This window comes from Anser brachyrhynchus, assembly GCF_964034855.1.
Source record: "Anser brachyrhynchus genome assembly, chromosome: 21".
NCBI classification, from domain to species: Eukaryota; Metazoa; Chordata; class Aves; order Anseriformes; family Anatidae; genus Anser; species Anser brachyrhynchus.
The window spans coordinates 3,808,234-3,832,770 of record NC_137714.1 but is presented as its reverse complement, the minus strand read 5'-3'; the positions used below and the strand labels follow the sequence as shown (position 1 = coordinate 3,832,770).

The following is a 24,537-nucleotide window of genomic DNA, read 5'->3' as shown; positions in this document are numbered from 1 at the left end:
TTGTAGACCTGTGGGTGTGGTAAAGCTGTTATAGTCCCTGTGCTCCACGATGAGTTTTGTTAAACGAATGTTTTATTTTATCAGCACATCTCACTCCACACAAATCCAGGATCAGATCTCACGGTGAGTGACTGACTGACCACAAATTGTAATACATATGATTAATGAATAAATGGCTAGTTTTAATGTGGGGTTTTAATTTATGAAACTTTAAAACATGGAACCAATTTAAGTCAAGCGTATGTACCTGTAGACATGCAAAAGGCCAGTCCTGTGGTCTGTCCTGTGTAGGCAAGTACTGCTGTGAATGTGACAAGCCACTAGATGGCAATTTTTTCCCATTGTACCTGAGTGACTGGGTGATGCAGCAGTGTGGGGAGGCTTTGCTGGAAAAATGTCAGGTTCATTTCTGGGCACTCAAACCTGGGAAGGTGTGTTCCCAAAAACGAGACCTATACATATCTCCTAGATTACATACATTTTGCTTAATTAACTAATCCCCTCTTAGCATTGCCACTTCCACTGACTGCTCTATTCTCATCTATTGTGGTAGATATTTCTGATCACTGAACATCAGAGCATTTTTCACTCATTTATTCAGGAATATGATTTAACACCTCTCACATGAGCTCAACTTTCTCAAAGTGGAATTGTTGCTCCCTGGTTTGCTTTACACATTAGGAACTGTTGCTCTGCAGCATTATAGAGCTGGTGTTGAGAATAAAGGTGGCTGCATGTCAGAGCTAAATTAGTTAGTAGGCCCAAGCCTGTCTAGCTAGCTTCGTGGTATTGTAAAAGGATGCTGTACACTCCCTTCTTCCCACCTCCCTTCTTTCCCCAGTGTTCCCTTCCTCCATCCTTGCATAAAATCCCACCCTCTTTGTATTAATCTGACCACAAAATGACTTGATGCAACTTGTTAATCCAGTAGAAAGCTGTTCACTTTTTATTTTTTAATTTATTTATTTTGATAAGACAGTCTTCTGCTTCTTTAGAAAGGTTAATCAGTTCATGATGTGATTAGGTGAACACCAGTTTTGGTGTGTGGAAAGTGATAGGACCTCACATGGTTGGCAGCAATGTGTCACTGGTTCACCTCCCCCCTACCATTGAAGTGTGTCCTCTGTGGTAAAGAAAGAAAGATACAGGTGAGTTAGGCTGTAGAGTAGTTTAGGACGTGGGTGGGTGATATTTCAGAGAAAATATTAATATTCTTGTGATTGCTGTGAATTCTCTTCTGATAATTTTTCTTTCCATTGCAGGTTCTGATCTGGTGAACGGTATTCCGAAACAGATCACTTTCTTTTCCAATGTAAATAGTTAACAATATTTTTTAAATATTCTGTTAAAAAGTGCCAGCCTTTTTATTTGTAATTTTCTCTGTAACCTGTGATCATCTAGGTGCAGAGATGAGACGTACTAGGGATTGCTACTTTCATGTCTTGGGCTCCGTTTAACGTAGTGTTAAATAATGTGTTTCTGCCAGTTTTGCTTCTGAAGGGAGTATATAAATTTGGAAAATATCTTCTTAAAGTTTTTCCTGAACCAAATCCCTTCAAATTCTTACCTCCAGAATCTATCTTTCTTACTGATGTTATATTATTTGCTGAAAGGTGCCACTGAGCCTCAGCCCCCAGAATGCAACTGCTACTGTATTGCAGGGTAGCACACTCTACAACAGAACATACAGTATAAGACATGCGACAAAAAGTCAGAATGACAAATAAGCAGATTTACAAAGGTTCGTCAGCATCTAAATTGCAGACGAGGCAAGTGGAATTTACCAAAGCATCCACACAGGTTCAGGAAACTAGATTTCAGTGGAAGTAAGGTACATTCTTGCAAATCTCACCAAAAAAAAAAAAAATATCTGTGCATTTAGCTTAGGAATGCTATTTTTAAATATGGCCTTAAGTAATACAGGAACCTAATTCAAAGGAACTTAAGTTCCTCTATCTGTTAGGCACTTTGAATTTTTTTACTCCCTGTGACAGTGGTGCTGTTACGTTATTCTGGCTGCTACAGAAGGATTCAGTAGACCTGTTGCAATCTTCACAGTGTTCTTTTTGCATTGACCGTATTTCTATTCTTCTCTTTGTATTTGCAGAAGATCATGCTTACTACTGATCAAGGGCCAGAAGAGAAGGAGCTAATTGAAAGAAACGTTCCTTTGGAAACCAATAACAACTTGGTTTCCAGCACAGAAAAAGCATATAGTCCTGATTTGAGTCTGACTGATGTGACACAGAGCAATGGAAATGCCCCAGATTGCCCTGTCGATTCTCGAGTGAGAGACCACACAAATAATCGAATTGGTAAGTCTTGCCTTTTTTTTTTCTTACTTTTTCCATTTTTAAGCCATAGGCACATAATATCAATCTGAAATTATTAGTAAGCTGGAAAATTATCTAAAGCTCTTAACAGAGCTGGCCCTGGACACTTGACTCTGTTTACCGTATGCAGGTTGGGTTATTTTATGTGTGGGGGATATGTATGTATGTATGTATGTATTTATTTATTTATGTGAGTCAAATCCAAGGGTTATAATGGCTAAGCTGATATCCAGAACTGTTTTCTTAGGATTGCTGGGAACCAGTCATGCTTTTGTAGAGGGCAAGAGAAGACAAAGCACAGAAAGAACAAGGAAAAAGTAAAAGCAGAAAATGTATCTTCTGTTTTTAGTGCCACAGATCAGCAAAGATTTTTGTTATTCTAAGCAGTTCAAAAAACAAGCTTTTGCAAAATGCCAATTCCCTGAACTGGGAGAGAGAAGGCTGTCTGGGGAGGCAAGGTAGTCAAAGAAATGAAAACCAGAACTCCTTAGCATTCCCTACATTTCTGTACAGTGCTGAACTTTGCCCAAGGACTGCTTTTAACACAGATATTTTTGCTTTTCAAAACAGCAGGAACGTAAACATTGAACCATAGCTATCTTCCCCGGATCCCAGTTAATTGCTTCTTCTGCAAGATTCTTGTGAATATCTTACTGCCTTTTCTGATCTGTCTTTCTCCTGTAGTCCTTCAGCTTCATTACAGCAGCTTTATTACAGGAGAGCTAGATCTACTTGATCTAAAATGCCCAGAGTCCCCATGGCAGCGATCCAAAACCACGCAGTGTAGCTTAAAATGAGCAGGCCATCTTTATCACTTAGCATGTTCAATGCTTTTATTGTAGAGACAATGAAATAGGCAAAATATGTGGGTTAGTGAATTCTGTGTTTTCTCAGTGACACACTTGATTTGCATACCTCTGATTTTAAAAAGAAGCAAATAAAAGCTGAGTAACAAGTTAAAATAGTGCATGAAAAGGAACCATCTCTAGGAACAGACACATTGTTACCTATGCTCAGCACTATTTTTTTCCTTCCTCAGAAAAAATATACATCATGAAGGCCGATACTGTTATAGTGGGGTCCATTTCAGAAGTGCCTGGTAGCAAGAACTGTGCTGCTAGGGGATGTGAAAGTGATGTTGATATCCAAGAAAACACGGAAGAGGAATTGGCGATGCACTATCCAGAGCAGGAGACAGAGTCTTTTCCAGGGAATGATGTCATGGTTCCTGTGGAAGAGGAGGGAAAGGAATTCCATCACCCCACCACTGCCACTGAAAAGTGATAGCCCACCGAGAAGGCGTGCAGCTACAAAAACACCCAGCGTGACACTAAGCCCAAATCTACAACAAGGGAGGTAAACACGTAGTGTCTTAAATAATCTGAAAACTCATGTAAAACACCAAAAAATATTCAGACAAGGAGCACTATAACCTATTTCATCTAACTAATGAGAGGATCATCCAAACTGTTGGCCTTTGTAGATCACATCAAATGTTTTCTCTTTCCCTTGCTCTCCCAGTATCATGCTGGAAACAAATTTGAGTCAAAGCTACAAAATTCAGAGGACTTCTGGATGCTAACTCAAGTTTCACAGCTTGCTTTCTCTGTGTGAAGAAATGGATCAAAACTTATGTCTGATTACTTCTATTAGCTATTAAAATTCTGGCCATAATTCCAAGTTAATCTTGACACCCAGCCATGTTTCACATATTGTTTCTGTTTGTCTTTTACCAACACTTCCAATTTTGACACAGATTTTGCAACATCTAGTATTTTTCTTAAGGTCTCAGCTCTTGAATGAAAGTGGTGATAATTTCAGTTTTCACTAACAAATAGGACTCTTGCCTTGTGGACTTCATGAGGAAACAGGATCAACAAGCTCAGGAAACAGAAGACAAATAAAACTAGTTGAAGTTCATTGTACTTTAGGCCAATCCTTTTATTTTTGTCAAGTCTGATTCATGTTTCTTGATTATTTCAAATCATTAGTAAGCACAGAAAATGGACTCTTCTAATGGAAGCCAAACTAGCTGAACATTTGGATGTTGAATGAACTATGGGTTTAGGCCAGTGTGAAATCTGTAAAAAGGGAAAATAAGAAAAACTGGTTTTCTACAAAAAATGAAGGACTGAAAAATAGGCTAGCAATTACTTCCTGTCACTTTGTCAATATCTGCTTGCTTTAGAAGAATTGCTCATAATCATCAAAGTGACACTGAATTGTATATGTTCTTTAAAATAATTCTGTTTGGTTTTGTGGTCAACTGCCTTGTGTTACGCAGTTTCTCAAAGTTCATGCTGCTTGTTTGATAACTGTAAATGTAATAGTGCTGACTATGTTTTTGCACAGGACAGTGGAAAATAAGCAAGATGACAAAGTGTGCCTTAATAGTAAAAAAAGGAACCACAAAAACAATTACTTGCTTTGTAGTTTTACCCTGGACAGAGTACTGTAATAACAGCTGTGCAACTTCAGAGCCTTTTGTCTTAGAAGAAACAAAAGGAACGTAAAGGCATAAAAAACATAAAAAACACCTTCTTGAGCAAGACTCACAGTACAAGTTACCCGCTATTTTACCTGTGACAGTGGCAGTAAGAGATGCTATTTAGGGAGAGAACATAAGCCCAGTTAATATCTGCTGTTTTCATTCCTCATACTTCTGCAACATCAGCTGTAATTGGATTAAGGATGTTAAAGAGTTTGTCCCAGCCTTTAGAATTCCTCTTGTTGCCATTAATTTTTCTTACCTCTTCTGAATTTCCTGGTATAATCTTCCTCCACAATCACTCTGTCACAACAGATTACAGATAGTTTCAATTCACCGTGTAAAGTACTTTTACTGTTTTTAAGATGACCTCTATTCAGTGAGTACCACCAGTTCTTGTATTACAGAATTTAGTGCAATACTGAGTTGCCGTTATAATACTTGACTGTACTCTCCCCAGCATCCAAGCTGAGTTCCTATCTTTTTATATTTCTTGTGTAAGGTATCTGATCCACTGCCTTGGTGATTTTAGCTGACCTCTTCCTTATCTTCTCTAACTTCACTATGTTCTTCTGGAGGTCTGGATATCAGAACCATGTACTGCACTTAAGAAGAGGGTATGCCAAGGTTCTAAATGGTGGCAAAATTATAATTTTTATTTTGTTCTCAGCACCTTTCTACATGACGCCCAGCATATATATATATATATATATATATGTTTTTCGGGGTGCGAGGGGTGGGGGCTGTCCTTGCAAAGAGGATGACTCCAAGATCCCTTTTCTGAGCCATAACTGATGGCTGCTAATTCAGCACCACGCAGGCCTGGTTTAGATTATATTTTCCTGAATCATAGAATGGTTTGGTTGGAAGGACCTTCAAGACCATCTAATTCCAACTCCCCTGCCATGGGCAGGGACACCTTCCACTAGATCAGGTTGCCCAGGGCCTCATCCAGCCTGGCCTTGAACACTTCCAGGGCTGGGGCATCCACAGCTTTATGGTCAGCCTCTGTCAGTGCCTCACCACCCTCATAGTGAAGGTTTTCTTACTTGTATCTAATCTAACCCTACCCTCTTTCAGTTTAAAGCCATTACCCCTTGTCCCATTGCTACATACCCTTGTAAAAAATCCTTCTCCAGCTTTCCTGCAGCCCCCTTTAGGCACCAGAAGGCCACTGTAAGGTCTCCCCAGAGCCATCTCTGCTCCAGGCTGAACAGCCCCAGCTCTCTCCATCTGTCTCCACAGCAGGGTTGCTCCGGCCTCTGATCATCCTCGTGGCCTCCTCTGGGCTCACTCCAACAGGTCCTTGCCCTCCTTGTGCTGGGGTCCCCAGAGCTGAACTCAGGGCTGCAGGTGGGGTCTCACAAGGGCAGAGGAGAGGGGGACAATCCTCTCCATCGCCCTGCTGCCCATGCTGCTTTTTGTGCAGCCCAGGATACGGTTGGCTCTCTGGGCTGCAAGTGCATGTTGCTGATTGATGTCAAGCTTCTCATCAACCAACATCCCCAAGTCCATGCACTCAATTCCAGCATCCATGTCACTGACAACGATGTTAAACAGCGCTGGTCATGATACTGACCCCCAAGGAGCACTGCCACTCATCGCTGATCTCCACTCGAACATCAAGACATTGACTACAACTCTTTGAGTGCGACCATCCAGCCACTTCCTTACCCCCAGAGCTGTCCTTCCATCAAATCCACGTCTCTCCAATTTAGGGACAAGGATGTTGTGTGGAAAAGTGTTAAGTGCTTTGCACATATCACATGCATTGCAGCCTGTTAAATGTATTATACTTGATTACTTAAGTAACACTGATGATCTTTGAATTAAAAACACCATGGATTTTATCCTGTAGCCACGCTTTTTGTGTCTGATATGTATATGTTTCATTGCTCTTGATGCTTTCAGTACACAGATCAGTTGCGGAAAAAATATGTTTGCAGGAGAGCAGTTTGAAACTTAAGAAGCTATTAGTCAAGTGCAGTTCTTCTCAGGAGCGGAGCAGGAATTTAAGCCCTCTTAATACGATCCTGGCAGCGGGCAAAAGACATTAGCGAACGCGGTGCGGTGCAGTATGAATGAACGCTGCGAAACGTAAGTTCGTATTTTGGGGGCTAATAAATAAATAAGCGTAAATAAGAGCGCAAATAAGCCCAGAGCGCGTGCTGAGGACCTCCCCTAGGCTACGGCTTCCCGGTGTGAGGGCGGAGACCGCGGCTCTCTACCCCTGCAGGCCCCGCGATGCTCAGCCCGGGGCAGAGCCGCGCTGCCCGGGGGCGGGTGCCCGGCGCTGCCTCCCGCAGGCACCGAGCGCGGCCCCGGGAGCCTCCAGCTCCGCCCCGCCGCCGGCCTCCGTCGGCGCGATGGGGCCGCGCTGGCTGCTGCTCGCCGCCCTCCTGCGAGCCGCGGGCGGCCGGGTGAGTGCGGGGGGCTGCGGGGGGCTGCGGGGGGCCCGCGGGGCCGGGCTGGGGGCAGGCGGCTGCCCGCCTGCGGCCGTGGAGGGGTTGCAAAGCGGGCGCGCTCCCGCAGGGCAAGGCGCCAGCGGGCATCTTTTCGCTGTCAAGCTCAACGCCGTGAGTAAGCTGCCTCCCTCTGCTGCTCAATTCTTCGGGAGCCTCAAGGCTCTTAGACTTCTTCCCCAGCTCGTCCTGCTCGCTTTGGCCAGGTCGGTGTTATTTCCTGGCTTTCCAAAGGGATGACTAACCGTTTTTTTCCTGGATTTTCATTGGAAATGTGTTGATTTCTCAGGCTTGTTTGAATACATGCAAAGATTGCGAGGGTCCTGGCAAGTGCGGAGTGTATATCTGTCCGTATTTAACACGTTATTTAAACAGGAAGAGCTTGTTGTGCTCTACTGCATCCCTTAAAAACATTCCTTATTTACATAGAAAAGCCCTTTAATTTACATCTAAGACCCGATGTGATGCAGCTGTGACCGTTCTCTTCTATATCTTGCTGAATTACTGAATTGTGTTCTTCAAAGTATCCTTTTTACTGTTTAAAGCAAAAAGTTTCATGGGATCTATTTGAACTCGGGTGTATGCTGTGCTGGTATAATGGATAGCATTTTTCTACCTGATTTTAAGATTTATTGGACTGTGAAGGTAAATGTGGAAATAGCTCTGAGATGTCCATTTCATTGCTTTTTCATGGGATGTGTGTGTTATTTACACGTTTATTTAGTCATATTGATTGAGCCTTCATAAGACAAAGGTTCAGTGAAACTAGGTTCGGGTGTCAGAATGTATATTGAACCTGGAATCACAGAGCTGCCTTTTATGGAGGACTGGGTGCTATATTGGGTTTGATAATATATCGTTTTTTTTCAGCTGCATTTCGTTTTAAATTCAGCCCCTGTTTGTAAGGTGGTAGTATTTTGAACATGATTCACATGAAACACCTTGGACTGGATGGGTTAGAGCAGATAAAGAAGGGAGAGCCTCAGAAATGTGGCAGATAGCATCAGCAAAATGTAAACATGAAGTTTTGTCATGCTTCTTGCTGTCAGCCTCAACAAAGGGTTTGTATTAAAAAGGGATTAACTTTTCTGTCACCCTAAACGTTATCTTATAATGGTAAAAAGCATGGAGGAAAGTTTCAGCATCACTTTTTGCATTGTCCTTGGGATCCTGACAAACCGAAGTCCATATATAAATTATAAAACCAAACCCAGTAGCTTCAGACACATCATCTGCCACACAACAACAAAAAAGCCTGTTACATCAATTTTTAAAAGTGCTCAGTTAAAGAAAACTTAGTGTAGCTTTGAGGGAGAGAAACTGGTAAAGCAATAGCTCTCGAGTGACACACACTTTCTAGTATTCCTCAGCCTAACTAGTCTGAAAGATTCTAGCCTAATTGCCCGTGTTACTCACAGGAACTGAACATATTTTTTGCCATTTTGAAGACCTCAGTCATCAGACCTTTTTTTTTTGATTGAGAAACTTTCTCAATAGCCTCAGCCCTAAATGACTGTCCTTTGCAGAGCAGTGCAGTGTGCTCTGCAGTGGAGTTGCTGATGTGTGCAGAGGAAGCCATCCTCTGGCTGCTGCTGGCTGGTTTTAAAGGAATGCTGCTGGTGTGTGGAAGGTGCACCGGGCTGCAAAAGGATAAACATAACAGAGGATCTTATGGAAAAACCCTGAAATAAAGGGCTCAAGGCAGACTGCTCAGATGCCCTTCTTTTTTATGGTCAGAGCTAGGAAGGCCGTGGGTGACCTGCACCTTTCTGTTGTACATACCCTCATTTGTGGTTGTGCATCAGAGTTCATGGTAACTGCAAGTCTTAACAGACCAATGCAAAAGGCAACTGTGATACAAGCAACACCGTTCCAAGAAAATTCTCAGGCCTGCAATCTGTTATTCCCCCTGCTTTCCCCCTTGTTTGCCCGTGTAACTTTGCCTTCTGCAGGCAAAGTACAGATTTTAAGGCTCATCAGCTTTGAAAGTACCTTTAAGTATCAGATCTTGATTTAGTGGCTGATATCTTTTATTAGGGCAACATTTGGGAAAACAGAACAGCTTTTGGATGCATAAGCTGGAAGTTTTGAAACATAAGAGCTGGTATTCTGGAAATATATGGATATTGATATGTGGATATAATATATGAGATACTGTGTCTTCCTGCAAACTGCTTTGCATCTGTAATTTCTCTGTGTTGCTTCCTTATTCCATACCGCCTACTGCCACCTTGTTCTGGACAAACGTTCTCATATTATGGTGGTGAGTGGCAGTGAAGTAGAAAATCCGTACCACTAAGCAAAAAGATACTATTTTCTGAGAAGGTGGGGAAAGTGCGGTTGTCAATCTGTTTGTGGCTATGCAAGGACTCGTGGTTTACACAAATAAAGCTGGATATAATATGGGAGAGCAATTCATTTAATGGACCTTAATCTTAAAACTTCTTTCAAATAGCACTCTAAGATTAGGTTATGCTTTGAGTATTGTTGGTATAGCCTGCTACCCCGATACAACTCCCACTGATTTTGGTGAGAATTGCTGTTATCTAAGACAACTCTAATCTTCAACTGAATTCTTTCTCTAAATGACCAGTTCAAATATTTTAAATATAATTTTGTTTTTTCCTGTCTTCAGAGATTTGGTGGCTCAGCAAATGGTATCTCTGTACCCTGAGACCTTTCCATAACAACAGATTTTTATGTCAGAGTCTTTGGTGACTTCATTGTGGTTTCATTTGCGTAAAGACTGTTATACACCAAATATAGTTCCTGTTCAGACTCCTTTGTTTGACAGCTTCAGTGTGAAGGCAACTGTATGAAAAGGAGACCAATAAAAGTGTAGAAATGTGACAGGATTAAAATATGGGGTTAAATCTCTTTGTTTTAAATGACTTTTTTGAGTGAAACTGAAAAGTATATGAATGGATGAATATATATATATATATATATACACGCACACACGTAATTAGCTTGTTTTATTTCTAGTATTGAAGTTACTTAAGTTAATTATAGATGAAGTCCAAGAATTCAGGGACAAACTGTAAGGCAGGAAGTAAAGGAAATTATTTTTATTCTAATTAGTATTAAGCATATAGGGAATGCATTACATTGTCACGTGCTGGAAGAAGTTGACACTTGGATTTCTGATCTCGGCCTTCCTCACCAATAGGTAGAGCCAGGTTCTGATCCCTTTTAATTCTGAAGAAGTCTGAATCCAAATCTTGGTTTGGCCTCCATGATTCAGGCCCAGCTCCAGGACTGATACTAGGGTCTCGGTTGTGGTAGGCCTCCAAGTGCCTGTGTGGGAGGGTGCAGGCCTCAGGCCCTTTCCCTTCGCTCGAGCAGCTCCACGCAGCACAGACACAGCTGCAGGCCTGAAAGCCACGCGACAGTTATGTACTCTGCTAGTTTTATCTCCTGGTGGATAGGAACTAGGGAATCTTGGAAACAATTGTGCATACATATTGAGAAGAGTCTATACTAGCCTCTCCGTTGGTGGGGAGGCTGCTTTTAACCCACTCCTCTCCAGTGACCTATCTACTGGATGTCAGTAGCACAGATGGGAAAATGAGACAAAAAATGCAGGGACCCTGGAGAGAGGATCTTGAGTAATTGACTTTTTGTACGTAACTTCTGTTGGTAACTTATTGCTTAAAGCAGAGATTGCAAAAATCTCCTGAGTAGTGTAGTTAAGGGCAAGCACAGAGTTTACTCATTTCTACTTTGGGTGATTGGGGATTACTCATCCTTCTTATGCTGATATCCTAGCACAAGAATGAAGTGCTAAGATATGTTGCCTCATTTGATTGATTTGCATAGAAACAGACTAGACATGTTTAATAATGTCTGTACCTCTGCTGCTGGATAGATGAAGCATTTTGCCTTCTACTTGCACCTGTCAAATTAAATGATTTTAATCATTTAATGAACCCCTTCCAAATTCTTCATTTTGTCTGTATAAATATCTTAAGTCTGTTGCTATTAGACACTGCTGCCAGTTCTGAGAAATGCTAGGGGTATGATGCGAAAGATGCAGCACCAGCTAAACTTCCTTCATGCTTATCTCCTTGCAGAACAGAATACAGTTAAAGCGGAAGACAAAATATGGGTATAAGAGATACAAGCAGTAATAAAATGTAAAGACTGTGGGATAGAATCAGGCCCCCTTACTCATCGGTCTTTCAGACTGAAGTAGCTAATGGATACAGATGCCAGAGAATTTCGTTTTGAGCAGCAAATATTGCACAGCCCAACTCAAACCCTGAAACTGGTGAGATGCCTAGAAAAGGTGGGGTCTTCTTGTAGCCAAGAAAGCTAGGAGAAATTTACAGAAAGAGGCCTACACTTGCTCTGACAGAGTAGGGGACTTGCTTACTGGCTTTGACAGCTTTGGTTAAACTATCTTACATGGGAATTAACTACTAAAGTTACTGGATTTGCTCCAGTGCAAGCCAGGTTGAGCTCATACGTGTATATAAATTTGATTTAGGTGAGTCTCTTTTGGTTTTCCATAATGTTCTTTAAGGCTACTTGGCAAGAAATTGTCAATTGTATGTCGCTGAGAGCCACAGCTCATCAGATAAACTTTCAGGGAGATTTTATCGGTCAGAAATATCCTTTCAAACACAACTTAAGAGAAACAGATGTAAACCCATCAACCAATAGGTTTTCCTGTGTCATTAACTCACAAGGCAGTATTTACAACAGACAATGCAGAGGATGAGATAAGAACACTTTTTTTTTTGCCAGGAAGCCTCAGAAGCAGGATAATTTGTGATGTGGTTTGTTGTATTTCTTTCCTTTTTTTTTTCTTTTTTTTTCCTGTCTGTGTGTTTTCACTGGAGTTTTACGATTTAAAATGACTCTCAAGTTCTTGTATTGATGAAGTTGATCATAGTGATGGCAAAAATGCAACTACAGCACTTTGACTTCTCGTAATAAATGTTTTGATCTTTCGTCTCTTAATAAACAAGAAAAGATCTAAAATTTAAAATAGTATTGATGAGAGCAGAACTGTTTTCCTCTCCTTTGTTAGAGTTTAGTGTCAGTTTACACTTGCAAATAGTGTGGTTGCTCTATTACTTGTTGCCTGTTACCAAGTTCAGCATTAACAGTTATCACTGAACCTAGAAGGTATTGAAAAGACTCATTTTTCTTTTAACTCTTATGATTGTTAATCTCATTGATCATGATGAAACTGATGATGTTGAAGCCAACCTCCTGTTTCTGCTTCAAAGTCTTCAATCTTTGTGCAAACCCCCTTCAAATAACCTTTCTTAACTGAAAAGCAAAACTGGAGGCCAATGTATTTTTTTGGAGATGTATGTGGCTGCAGCCTGGTTCCTGCAAAACAGTCTTTCTTCTCATCAAAAGGCAAACAACAGTATTTGAAGTATGCAGCTTGCACTCAGCAGCTGTTTCTAACTTCAGCTGCTCTGCTGTTTAAGGAGATTAAAAAAAAAAATTTGGTGTCATTCTTCCTCACCCCATCATGGTTTCTAGCCTGCTGAAAGGGTCTTTTCTAGTTTCTTCTTCACTTTGCAACTGGTCAGTTTCTCGTTAATCTGTGAGCAAATGGGGCAAGTACTGGTGAAACCTGTCCCCAGTCTTTCTGGTTTTGAGTCTTCAACTCAACTGACTGATCAGAAGACAGCAGAATTGTCCTGGTTTCTGGTCAGTGCTACCAGTGTTCACAGTGGTTTAAATAAGAGTGGTGAAATTTCTACTTCAATAGTTTGGTTTCCTTTTTCCTGGAATGGGTGTTCAAACTTAAGAAGGCCTATCTCTGCCTTCACATTCCCAGGAAAGGCTCTTTCTGTCAGTGACTATTGAATAGATGTGTGAAGCCCTGTTTCTGATATACAGATAAGAGGCAAAACATTTCCACAAACTGCATAAGAAAATGTGGGTTCCCTTTAAGCAGTTGTTGAGACTGGGAATTGTTAGTCCACTTTGTCAGTAATGTGAAGATATAATAGGTAATCAACATGTTTTTTCAGTAAGGAGGAAGGATATTTTCATTACTGGCCTCTAAACGGCTGGTTCCTGTTTTGATTTCTCTTTTTAATATTTTTTTTAAGTACTTCTCTAAATGTGTGTAGATAATACATGGAACAATCTCCTCAGACTACAGACAATTGAGCAGTGTCACAGACTCTTTGATCACCTTCTTTCTGATCTGGCAGGAAACTCCTACGCTTATACTAACGTTAGATTTTTTCTTTTATTCAGTGAGTGTGTATTTCCTTTTGAAAAGAGATGGCACTTCCTCAAATATTTTGACACTTGTTCGTTGAAGTCATTGATACAGATCTATATGAGCTGAAAATTAGGTACAGTGTATTTTATGACTGTTTCGTATGTGTCTGAACTGCCATGAGAGAGGTTTTTTATTACTCTTTTTTAAAGACTTGTAGCCAGTTGCTTCTTTTCAGAGGAAGACGTGCTTTTTTTCAGAGACATTGTTTTCAAAACATCAAGGCCTGTTCTTGTTTAAAAAGGGAATCACAAAGTGTTTGGAATTATAAAAGCTTTATTTTTATTTTTTATTTTATTTTTCCTCTTTCCTTTGGTCAAACAGCTTTAAGGGGTAGAGGTTCTTTCACTGAAGGGACGGATTATTTTGCCTGGATATTGCATGGGTGTAAGTGAGGGCATAATCAACACTGAGCACAGTAGAAGATTCAGTTTAGCATCATGTGTCCTTTACACCCACTGATGAAAACAGAAAGATTCCTTCAAGCATTGCAGTAGTGCTAGACCCACAGCTCCCTTCTCCGCCAGCTTGGGAGGCCTGGGGAAAATAACAAGAGGTAAAGTCAATCTTGTAGTTGGCTCTAAATGTGTATGGGGAATTGACCTGCTAAGTAAGAAAGTATGATTTTTCACATAGCCATTTCGCAGACAGTGGTTCTCCCTGCAAAGCCAAATATAAGCATTTATGTTTTCTCAGAGGTTGCTTAAGTCATGCCAACAAAGAACAGGTACGTAGTCCTCTGTTTTAGGGGATTCAGTAGTAACCAGGTGTGCTGCTAACCCCATGGTTCCATTGCATTGCTTTGAACACAAAACCTGGAGAAATTACTTTGTTCATTGTGACAGATTGAAAACAGATCTTTGAAAAACAGATGAAACACTAAATGGTCTCAGGTAGGTCACAACGTGTGTGTTCTTCAGTTTCCTGGCCTCTGCTGCTTTCTGATTCATCAGGCCTACATCAGCATCTCGGAAAGGAAGGGGTAATAACTGCACTGATCATTAAGTCTTTGTCTCTTTTGACTCTCTGCTATAGGGTCAGGATGGATTTGTGACTCATGGTTTTCCTTCAATTTCTCCTAGGATTATTCATTGCCTTACACGCCACAGTTTGCACAATGCAGAGACCCCAGCACTGAATTCTATGAAGAAAGACTTAACAAGTGTTGCAGCCAGTGCCCTCCAGGTAGTTTATAATTTAAACTATTACTTTACACAGCCAAATTCAGACAATTTTCAGATGAGTATAGTATGTGTTGATTATTGACACATCTGAAGAGCATAAGATTTTTGCTGTTACAATGGACTCTTAGTTGGAAGACAATAAAGTACTCTGACTGTAAAAATATCTGCAGAAGAGACATATTGTTCATCAGAATTGGAGTTGTGTTACAAGTTTAACTTGGCTGGGGCTTATCAGGAGGACCATGTAGGCTGCTGAGCTGTAAGCACAGCTTGGCATGGTGTTTTAATTCAAGCATTTTTAAATGAACACTTGTGTTTAAAAAAGAAAGAAGAGCAACAGCTAACTAATGAAATTACAAATATTGAACAACATTGCGGACTCAAGCCCACTAACAACAGATATATTGTAAAACGGGATGAGGTATAGCTTATTTTCTGTACTTTGGCGTATGACTTACATAAGGGGCTTGCCGCTGGGCAGGTTAATCTCTAATTGCTCATTAAGGGAGTATCGTTGTCTCTTACTGTAAATCAGACACTGCAGACCACTATCAGAGACCAGGTACAAGACCACAGAAACTGTCTGCTTTGAGGTTATGTCACTCCAGTGATAATTATTAGTGGCCTTTTGTTAGCAAAAGTTGATGGCAGAAAAGAGGGTGTGGAGAGTGTTTTTTAAGTTTTTTTAGGGTATCATAATGCCATTTGTATTTTTTAATAGTGGAGTTTTTGCAACAAGTTGGCATTATAGAATTACATTAGACACAGAAAAAAAATGTATCTTTGTCTCGCAACATGCTGAACAAACAGAATTTGTCTCCATAAATGCTGAGTTCCTGTCAGAGAGATCCGGAAGTTTAAGCAGGAAATTAGCATGTGCTGAACTAGACACGGTTGTTTGAATTAGCTGAAAATGTCTAGATAGATCTGTCAAGCTTCATTTGTTAAAAACATAGTAGAGGAAAGATGATAATTCATAATTAAAAATATTTTTTACCATAATTTGTCAAAGATTGGAGTTTAAATCATTAGTAGGATGTGGGAGGTGGAACTTCAAGTAAGTACACACAAAACAGTCTTGGGAAATAATTTCCATGGCTCGCCTCCAGGCCCCTTCTTTTGGAAAACATTCTCCAAGCAGTTCCAGAGATTTTTTGTAATGATGTCCCCTTCCAACCATATCTTCCAGGATATTTCTGCACAGGATATGAGACATTGACTTTTATCTTCTTCCTCCTTTCACGAAAGGAGGAAATGGCAACTGAGGTGTTTTTCTTTCTCCAGAAAGGATATGTTGGAGCTCATGTTTACTCATTGCCACCACTGCACTAAATTCTGTTTTTGGTGAGAAGCATTGGTGGAAAGAGGAGTAGCAGGTAGTTACTGGAAAAAGCACTAAAACCTGACTGTTCACCTCACTGTGTTCCTGGAGAAACTACCTTTACCAGCTTTTGATACTGTTTGGAGTGCCAGTAGCTTCAGAAACTCATTGCTTTGATGTGTTAAGACTGGCTGATGATATTAGGACTGACTGAAAATGTGAAGGAAGAAGAGTGAGCATTTCTAAAGAGCTACAGCTCATGTCCTCTCAGCATTGACTAGTGGTAAAGTTCTCATTCAGCTCTGCTTGCTGTGACACTTTATTTTGCCTTCTTCATTTGTTGCTGTTAACAACAGTAAAGGCAACACCCAAATCGTAGAATCATCAAGGTTGGAAAAGACCTCCAAGATCATCTGGTCCAACCATCCCCCTACCACCAATGTCACCCACTAAACCATGTCCCCAAGCACCACGTCCAACCTCTCCTTAATCACCTCCAGGGATGGTGATGGCACCACCTCCCTGGGAAACCCATTCCAATGCCTGACTGCTCTTTCTGTGAAGAAATGTCTCCTCATTTCCAAACTAAACCTCCCCTGGTGCAACTTGAGGCCATTCCCTCTAATCCTATCGCTGGTTATCTGCAAGAAGAGGCTGACCCCCAGCTCCCCACAACTTCTTTACAGCTACCTGAACGGAAGTATGTCATTTTAGCAGGTGCCTGACTTTCAGCATGAAACGCGATCCTGTGTGTTTCACCACAAAACATAGCTTATGTGAGGATAAAAACCTTAGTTTTATGTACTGTGTTAACTGCATCTAAGTACATGCTGAAGTGTTTTGTTCAGGACTGAGGCCGTCTTGTTTTGAAGATGGCTGGAATTCACTGAAATGAACTTAGGAAAAGTGATCAGGCATGAATAACATAAAAGAAGTCAGAGTTTCCCTGTGTATACATGCAGTCCCCCTTTAAAGCAGTACTTTCTTGGTATGCATTACCACCCTCATAGTGGTGATGAAGGGAAAAGGTTTCCGTAGCTAAGAATGAAACATACCTTAATCAACTCCTAGTGATCTTTTCCAATGAAATGCTTTCACCATTTGTTTGGTTTTTATAGGTCAGTATAAGACAGAGAGCTGCAGTCACAGTGTGGACACAAAGTGCAGTCCTTGTAGACCTAACACATATACAGCCATCTGGAATCGGTCTCCTCAGTGCTTTGCTTGCTCACCACCCTGCAGGAAAGGTAAGCTTTTCATAATTCATATGAAAAAGACATTTGTCTTTGACAGCCTGCTCAAAGAGATGGCTTGGTTTAAATTTGACTTTTCTCCTAGGAAAACTCTTAAATAATGTTTGTCTGTGACTTATATAATTCCATTCTTATGCTTTTGCTACTTGTAAAATTTTGGAAAAAAACACAAACAGGGAACAGACTTGTAAGGACCCCTTCCCTCTTTCTTTATAAGCCCTAAAAATGAGACACCAGTCTTATGTTCTTGGAAGGTAAGGTGCTACATTAATAAAATATATACAAATGTCAGAAGTAGAGATGAGCAGAGGTAACACAAATGTGCATATTTATGGTTATGATACTATATACTGTACCTGCAGCTGCAGGTAGAGTTTCAAGTGTGAATTCCACAAATGCAAATTTCAAATCTCCTATACGGACAGACTCTTAAGAAAATGTAGATGTCGAGGCACATAATGTATTTGCTTTATGAAGTTATACTAGTCTGAAACTGCAAAATTGTCTTTAGTCTGTGGTATGCAAACATCACCTCATATTCACTTGATATATTGCAGACCAAGATTTTAAGTGTTTCTAATGTAATCTTGCTTTATTCTTGTTTTAAAAACAGGATTTGTACAGAATCAAACGTGCACTAATTCACAGGACAGAATCTGTATTTGCCCACGCAATGAGTACTGTATTTCAAAAATATACCAGAACTGCCAGATATGTAGAGTGCATAAAAAATGTGGAAAAGGTTACCGAGTTTTCAAAAGAGGTAATTTAATTCTCAACTCTCAGAATCGACACTGTATCTCAACTCAGATCTACTGTATGGAGTTGGTTATTTATTGCCTAAATAGTCCATTAATATTTTTGAATCTGCTTCCAACTTGGTAAATTACATTTGGTAAAATACATTACATATCGTCTTTTAATTCCCTACAGTTTTGCATTCTTCTTAGTACGAGAATAATCGTAGCACATAGACAGTAAAGAGAGCAACAATATTCTCAAGAGACACATCCAAAGAAAGAGAATGCTGCAATCTTTTATTACCATATACCGTAAAACTCCCCAATCCAACTTAATCTGCTTTTGTTTAGCTCTGCTGTGTGATTTCTTCCATACATGTCAGATTCAGGACCACATATTTCCTGTTTAAATCCTTGAAGCAGGACATCCGGTTGAATTTTGCTTATATTAAGTAATGAAGACTCTATGCTGCCCAGCAGAATGAATCTCTATTAGATAAAATTCACATGGTAAATAATATCCAATGAGTTGCAACACTGAATATTATTAAGAATCACTTGAAAAAATACAGAGCTCTAAAAGAATTCAATAGGTGATCAGCCTCTTAGGGACTAGGGAAAAAAGCTCCACTTTTATCTGTAGTGCCACATTTTAACGTTTTGGTAGGTTTTAACCTTGACTATCAAGGGTACCAAAGTAACGGGTAATTAATCTTCTGATTTGTGTGTGGGTGGAGTGTTTCAAGTTAATCTCTCCCGCAACAGTCAGACTGTAGTTTGTATACTGCCCCTGTATCACTTTCAGGATCTGTACCACAATTTGGTTATTCATTCTTGTTTCTCACTATATGACTAACTGGAGTTCTATTTCTTTAAAGGAACAGATAGCACAGATACAGAATGTAAACCTTGTCCTCCTGGCACTTTTTCAGACGAGGAATCTTATGATACCAACTGTATACCACACACAGTGTAAGCCAGAGTTTCTGTCAAATAGTCTCTATCTGTATACAGGGTTGCTTTCTTTTCTAACTTCTCTTTTTGTTTCTTGCAGTTGTAAATCAGTGGCTGTTCCAGGAAACAGCATGAATGACACTGTTTGCCATGACTCAGGAAGAGCAGCTGCCACAGTTCTACCTCACACTGTTGTAAACGTGCTCCCAATCCAAAGTTCAACTTCCAACAAACCTGACGTAGTAACTCGACCTGTCATACTAAACTCTGTACCCGACATGTCTCACATCATCGGTGAGCTATTAACTCATTTAATGTCACTTCTGTCTGGCTAGGAAGCAAGATTATCTTTGGTTGACAGCTTGTTTCCAAAACCAATTACCTGTACTTAGACAGAACCTCAGAACAGCTGAGTTAATTCAATGACACTGCTTGTCCTGTGTTGCATAATATTTACCTATACATCTCCCCTGCCCACTGCATTCCATGTTGTCTTAGATTCTGGGCTGAGGCAAGCTTCACTTCATAAACCTCCTGGAAAGAGGTCTTTGGAGACTTCTGGCAGCCTTTCCCAAGACAGTGAATCCTTATAGCATTCACAAGTGTGGACATATTCTCTCCTGTTCATAGTCTATCCAGAAGGCATGTATATTTAGGAGTATTCAGGACTGCCTGGCCTTGTATTTAATGAACTGCTCTTAGGCTGGTGAGATACCTTTTGTGACTGAGGCCAAAAGTCTGTCCTCACTTTTTGGAACATGAAAATTCAATTTCATTTTGGTGGAGTCTGAAAATGAGACTTAGGTATTCAGCAATGGAGGCCTCACATGTGAATCTCAGACATACCTGGTACTTATAAATTTAGTTGTGATAACCATGGAAAGAAACTACAAAACTGCTTGCTTCTAATTTTGTCCCTTGACAGACTGACCTGCTAAATTACTTACCTGGTTTTTGCTGTTGTTGTTTTCTGTTTTTTTAATTGTCATTATTCTTTTATTTTCAGGATCAGTAACAGGGCTGTTGTTATTGGTCCTGTTAATCACTGTTTTGGGATATTGCTTAATCTCAAAAAAAAAAGGTAAGATTCATGAAGGAAAACCAAACAGTTCTTATAAGTATTGTCACCTCATTTTCTACTAATTTGAGCCTAGTAGCTGACCGATGTCTTAGAAGGTGCTAGTTGTCTTTGAAGCTTTTCTTGTTGCTGGTTATGGATGAAGGATCACCAACATGTAGATTCATTGACATCTAATAATATGAGTGCATTTATTTTTTTTCAAGGGGAGAAGGCAACGCTTTACAGATTCCTGCCTCACTAGCTGGCAGCCTTATAGCATCATGAAACTCTGAGGAACTTTTGACACCATTCCTCTGTTACATTGGGGGGTAAAATTTGGCCAAAGGATTCAAAAGTCAAAAGGAGAGAGACTACCAGAAACCTCATGCAAAGCAGCTTGATCACATAAGCTTTGCAGGCACAGAAAATCAGAATTAAAAAATACACCAGGAATTCCATGTGTATTTAGAGTAAAAATGTCTTTTTTAAATGACAAGGTGAATTTCAGCTTAATACAGGGATACGCTGAGGCAAATATGCCATTCAAATCTCTCTTGTTCCTTAGATTTTAGATAGTTGTCTAAACATGCAATGTGCCGGGGGAGTTGGACAACTGTGAAACAGTTATGCTCCTAATGGAGCTTGTTAAGTGTTTTGTACTTCTCTTAAATATTGTACATTATTGAATGCTATAGTTATCATTAAACAGTCACAACTGTAGTTTATTGTTATCAATACCTTTTCTCAATTACACTATACTAGAAAAAATATTAATTTATGCAGAGGGTTCTCTTTGCTCACTGGCAAAATTCAACGTAGCTTACGAACTTAACACAGTATGACTTTCAACATTTTCAAGTCACATGTACTAAACATGCATTTGGAGTTCACTCCAGGAACAGACTATCTGAAAGAGCAGCTCAGACTAGCTGAGAGAGCAGCTTTTGCAACTGAGACGAATTTTGATGCTAATGAACCATCTTTCCCCATTTGCAGCCCCTGCATACTTGCCACCAACTAGAGAAGCAGATGCGGTGAGTGTCACTCATTTCTTTCCATCTTCTCCACTTTAACATAGAATCATGGAATTTTATCTAATTACATGTATAAGAAAACCGCACAGTAGAAAGGCAACTGGAGTGAGAAAGGGGTGGTTTGGACCCCAAACTTAGAGTGTAAGATGTACCTTTTATAATCTATGACACTAATTTTGTTGAATGCCTAATGAGCTAGTAGGAGTTTTACTTACAGTCATGTCTACACAAATGGGGATTATCGGTGGTTTCTTTAGCTGCCTAAGTACTGACCAGTTCTTTGCTAGTGTTCTTTAAAAAGATAATCAATGTTTTGCATTTTTCTGCAACTGTTTCAGCCTTTTTCCCCTTCAGAGAAACAGTGTGACAAAAAGATAAGAAATACGGGATCGCAAAACTCCAGCAGCTGTCAACAGGAGGAGCAGCATCTCTTGGAAACTCCTGGGTCAAGTAGTAGCTCCCTGAATAATCCAACTGGGTCTGCAAGAGTCGGTGTAATAAATAACAAGAACAATGAAAAGAAAGAAACAGAAAGATTTCCACAGCAATATTCAGCTGCAGAAGGTTGTAAGCTTCACAGTGGAGACAGACACAACTCTGCAAGTTCGGGTAAGAGTCTCTCAAAGAATCTATATTGGAATGTTCCAGAACCTCTTGAAATTTGATTGTCAGTTATGAGTCTTTTTAGAAGTTTATATGACAGGATAAAACATTATGCTGAATATGGCTTCAGCAGAGAGAGTATTTAGTAACCTTTGAAAAGAGAAAGTGATTGTTTTAAGTTGTTGGCCTGGTATAGTGGAGACCATGCTCAATGGAGAAAAAGTTATTTGCAGGCTAGGGAATCAGAGTGATGGTATCTGTAAGTGGGACGAAGAGACAAAGGGAGCAGTAAGAAATGAACATTGTCCAAAGCATTCAAAATGGAAACAAATGGATAGGGGTTTGGCTGGGATCCAGAGCTCTGTATGAATTTTTACAGCTTTTTATCCCTGGCATAACACTTAGATTTTATGGTACCACCAAAAAACTAAAAGGTTGCAGAACCAACTCCACCAGTTTACCTAAATTAAGTGAAGCAAGAAGGTATCTAGTATCTAATTTAACTTTTAAATCAAAGAACTGGATAAAAAAATTTAACCATCCTGTTCTGCGCTGCATTCTTCCATGCTTAATCTGATTTTTTGCTCTTCAACAGAACACTCTGGTAATGGAGGAACACAGGTGAATGTGACTTGTATTGTTAAAGTATGTAATCCAGATTGCGGTTCCCAGTTCCCAGAACAGACTGGTTCAACTAGCATGGATTATGGAAACGTTCGTTATTATTCTCCAACAGGGGAAGAAATTCCCCTTTCAAAAGAAGAAAACTCCTTGAAAAAAGAAACAGAAATTCACATCTCAGTGGAAGCCAAGGACAGTTTACTTCAGGACTTAGTTCCCGAAGAAAAGAAGTTTCCTCTGGGTGTTCAAGATGTGGGGATGAAAACTGTTTAAAGGAGATAACAGATCATACACTGATTGACTGATAAATTCATCAGATAACCCCTTTTCTTCTAAAATAAACATGTTAAATGTAGCATTCCTACAGAGTCTTGAAATTTCATCTGAGTATAGACATTTATTTTTTGAAGTTTTTAATCTCTTCTTTGGCAGCTTTAAGAGTTGAAGGATCACCATTGCAGCTTTGAAAAAGTTACGACTTTTTAATGCTTTTTCTTTTAAACTGAATGGCCAACTCCTCCCTTTCTTCTGTGATACCCTGAAGAAACCTTTGCTAGCTTTGAAAAGAAATGTTTTTCTAACTTGATGCCATTTACTTTTCTCCTGAAACTTCTTGTGATGATAATTTGGGATCAGGTGTGCCATATGTCAAGAACATGACTGTGAACACCACTTCTGAGTGACTGGATTAAAATTATCATACAATTGTCATACAAATTGTCATACAATGCTAATGAATTATCCATTTAACTTTAGTTTTAAAACTACTGTGTTCAATTTCCCATCCCATATTTTCAAGGATTTGCTTTTCTCCAGCTTCCTGGATATTTATTATTACAGTTTGCTTTCTCTCCTTATTGGACCAAACTTTTCCAATCAACCTTACATATATCAAGGAGTGGAATCTTTTACAGGAGCTTTTTTTTTTTTTTTGGCTAGATTATTATGTCTAAACGATAGCATTATTTCATTAGCTGTACATAGTTCATTTTATTTTAGAAAGGAAAATCTAGATTAAATAGTTATTTTCTTCAAGTAGAAAACAATTTCCTGTTATTGACAGCTCTAAAATTTGTCATCTTTGTGCTCTGGCTGATTTAATATGGTTTCCTGATTTGATTCTGACCTTGTTTTTGAGGTTTTCGAGGCTAACCATGAACCCAAAATATTCTTCTCTACATTCCAGTGGATATTAGAGAAGATCCAGATGAATATGTGGGCCAGGCAGCTCACCCCCACTGATCTCAGGAAAAGGACGCTCTCTTGACGATTGCATAACTTAATCTGTAAAATGTGGAATTGACTCAGACCTCAGAACCAGAAAATCCTGTTGTCTTCCACGTGTTGCTCAATGCTGAAGATCCATCCACGTCTTACAGAAAATTAGTAGAAGAATAGCATTTATTCTACAGCTACAGAAAAAAGACTTTAAAATACATATTTTAAACTACAAAAAACCTGAGATTTATTAATATTATTTCTAGAAGTGGAAACTGACAAAAAAGTCTTTAATTCTACTATGATTCTATGAAGAAACCTTTTTACAACTGTATATTAAACTTTTACTTGAGGGTCATTTTCAGAAACGACTGTGAAACTGGAAACACTGAAACTAGGGCAAAATTGAAGGATGTAGGAAAAAAAAAAGTTTTATATAGTACTTTGAACCTCTTCTGTTGTACTGAGTATTTTAATATCTTGCTCATCAGCTCCCAGTATTGGGACCACATGGGAGAAGCAGCAGCAGCTTTTTGAAGAAGTTTTAAAAATGTTTAAAAAGGAGGATCCAGTTATGGTAGTTAATTTACTGTGTTTTCGAATTATGGAGGAGTGTGACAGAAGGCAAATCCAAGTTTTATGGGGAAGTATGAAATGTGCTTGTATTTGTTAATTAAAAAAAGACTTTTTATACTTGTATTTTCGTGGTTCCTACCTCTCTCCTAAACAGAATTCTAATTTTTATCTAATTTTTAGAATGGGTTGTTTCATTCCACAGGCTAAACAATGGCATTCAAAACAATTTTATTTCTTACTGTTACTGCCTAATTAAAAGAGGATTGATACACTGCAGTCTCAACTCCGGTTGTCTGTGCATAGGCACTCTGAAGAGGATTCTATATGCAAATATCACTGTTCCATTCAGAGTTGATGAACAGACATAATATTGACCTCCTGTCTGGCCCAAGGGACCTTTAATGCTTTTAAGAGCCAAAGAAGTTGTTTATTTA

At 39.6% G+C, this 24,537-nt stretch overlaps 2 protein-coding genes across 6 annotated transcripts in view; both read left to right on the top strand.

The window, feature by feature from the left end:
• Positions 1 to 6,671, top strand: part of TNFRSF8 (TNF receptor superfamily member 8) — a 31,275-nt gene extending 24,604 nt beyond the window's left edge. For all 3 annotated transcript variants that reach the window (XM_080564096.1, XM_080564097.1, XM_080564098.1), the window contains 4 exons: positions 85 to 123; positions 1,263 to 1,312; positions 2,108 to 2,315; positions 3,373 to 6,671. In XM_080564096.1, coding sequence (XP_080420222.1) covers positions 85 to 123; positions 1,263 to 1,312; positions 2,108 to 2,315; positions 3,373 to 3,617 — 542 coding nt within the window. In that variant the 3' untranslated portion in view covers positions 3,618 to 6,671. The remainder of the gene's footprint in view (positions 1 to 84; positions 124 to 1,262; positions 1,313 to 2,107; positions 2,316 to 3,372) is intronic.
• A 316-nt stretch (positions 6,672 to 6,987) lies between these two features.
• On the top strand, positions 6,988 to 24,224 carry TNFRSF1B (TNF receptor superfamily member 1B). 3 transcript variants are annotated; one of them, XM_080564107.1, is made up of 10 exons: positions 6,988 to 7,241; positions 14,622 to 14,724; positions 17,163 to 17,291; positions 17,911 to 18,060; positions 18,916 to 19,009; positions 19,092 to 19,285; positions 19,998 to 20,072; positions 21,048 to 21,085; positions 21,424 to 21,694; positions 23,496 to 24,224. In XM_080564107.1, the coding sequence occupies exons 1-10, from the start codon at positions 7,188 to 7,190 to the stop codon at positions 23,549 to 23,551; spliced, it is 1,164 nt and encodes a 387-aa protein (XP_080420233.1). In that variant the 5' UTR covers positions 6,988 to 7,187; the 3' UTR covers positions 23,552 to 24,224. The 3 variants fall into 3 exon arrangements, with proteins under 3 accessions (XP_080420233.1, XP_080420231.1, XP_080420232.1); XM_080564105.1 differs by having other exon boundaries at positions 22,284 to 24,224; XM_080564106.1 differs by lacking the exon at positions 6,988 to 7,241 and adding an exon at positions 7,511 to 7,928 and having other exon boundaries at positions 22,284 to 24,224.
• The last annotated feature ends 313 nt before the right edge of the window (positions 24,225 to 24,537 follow it).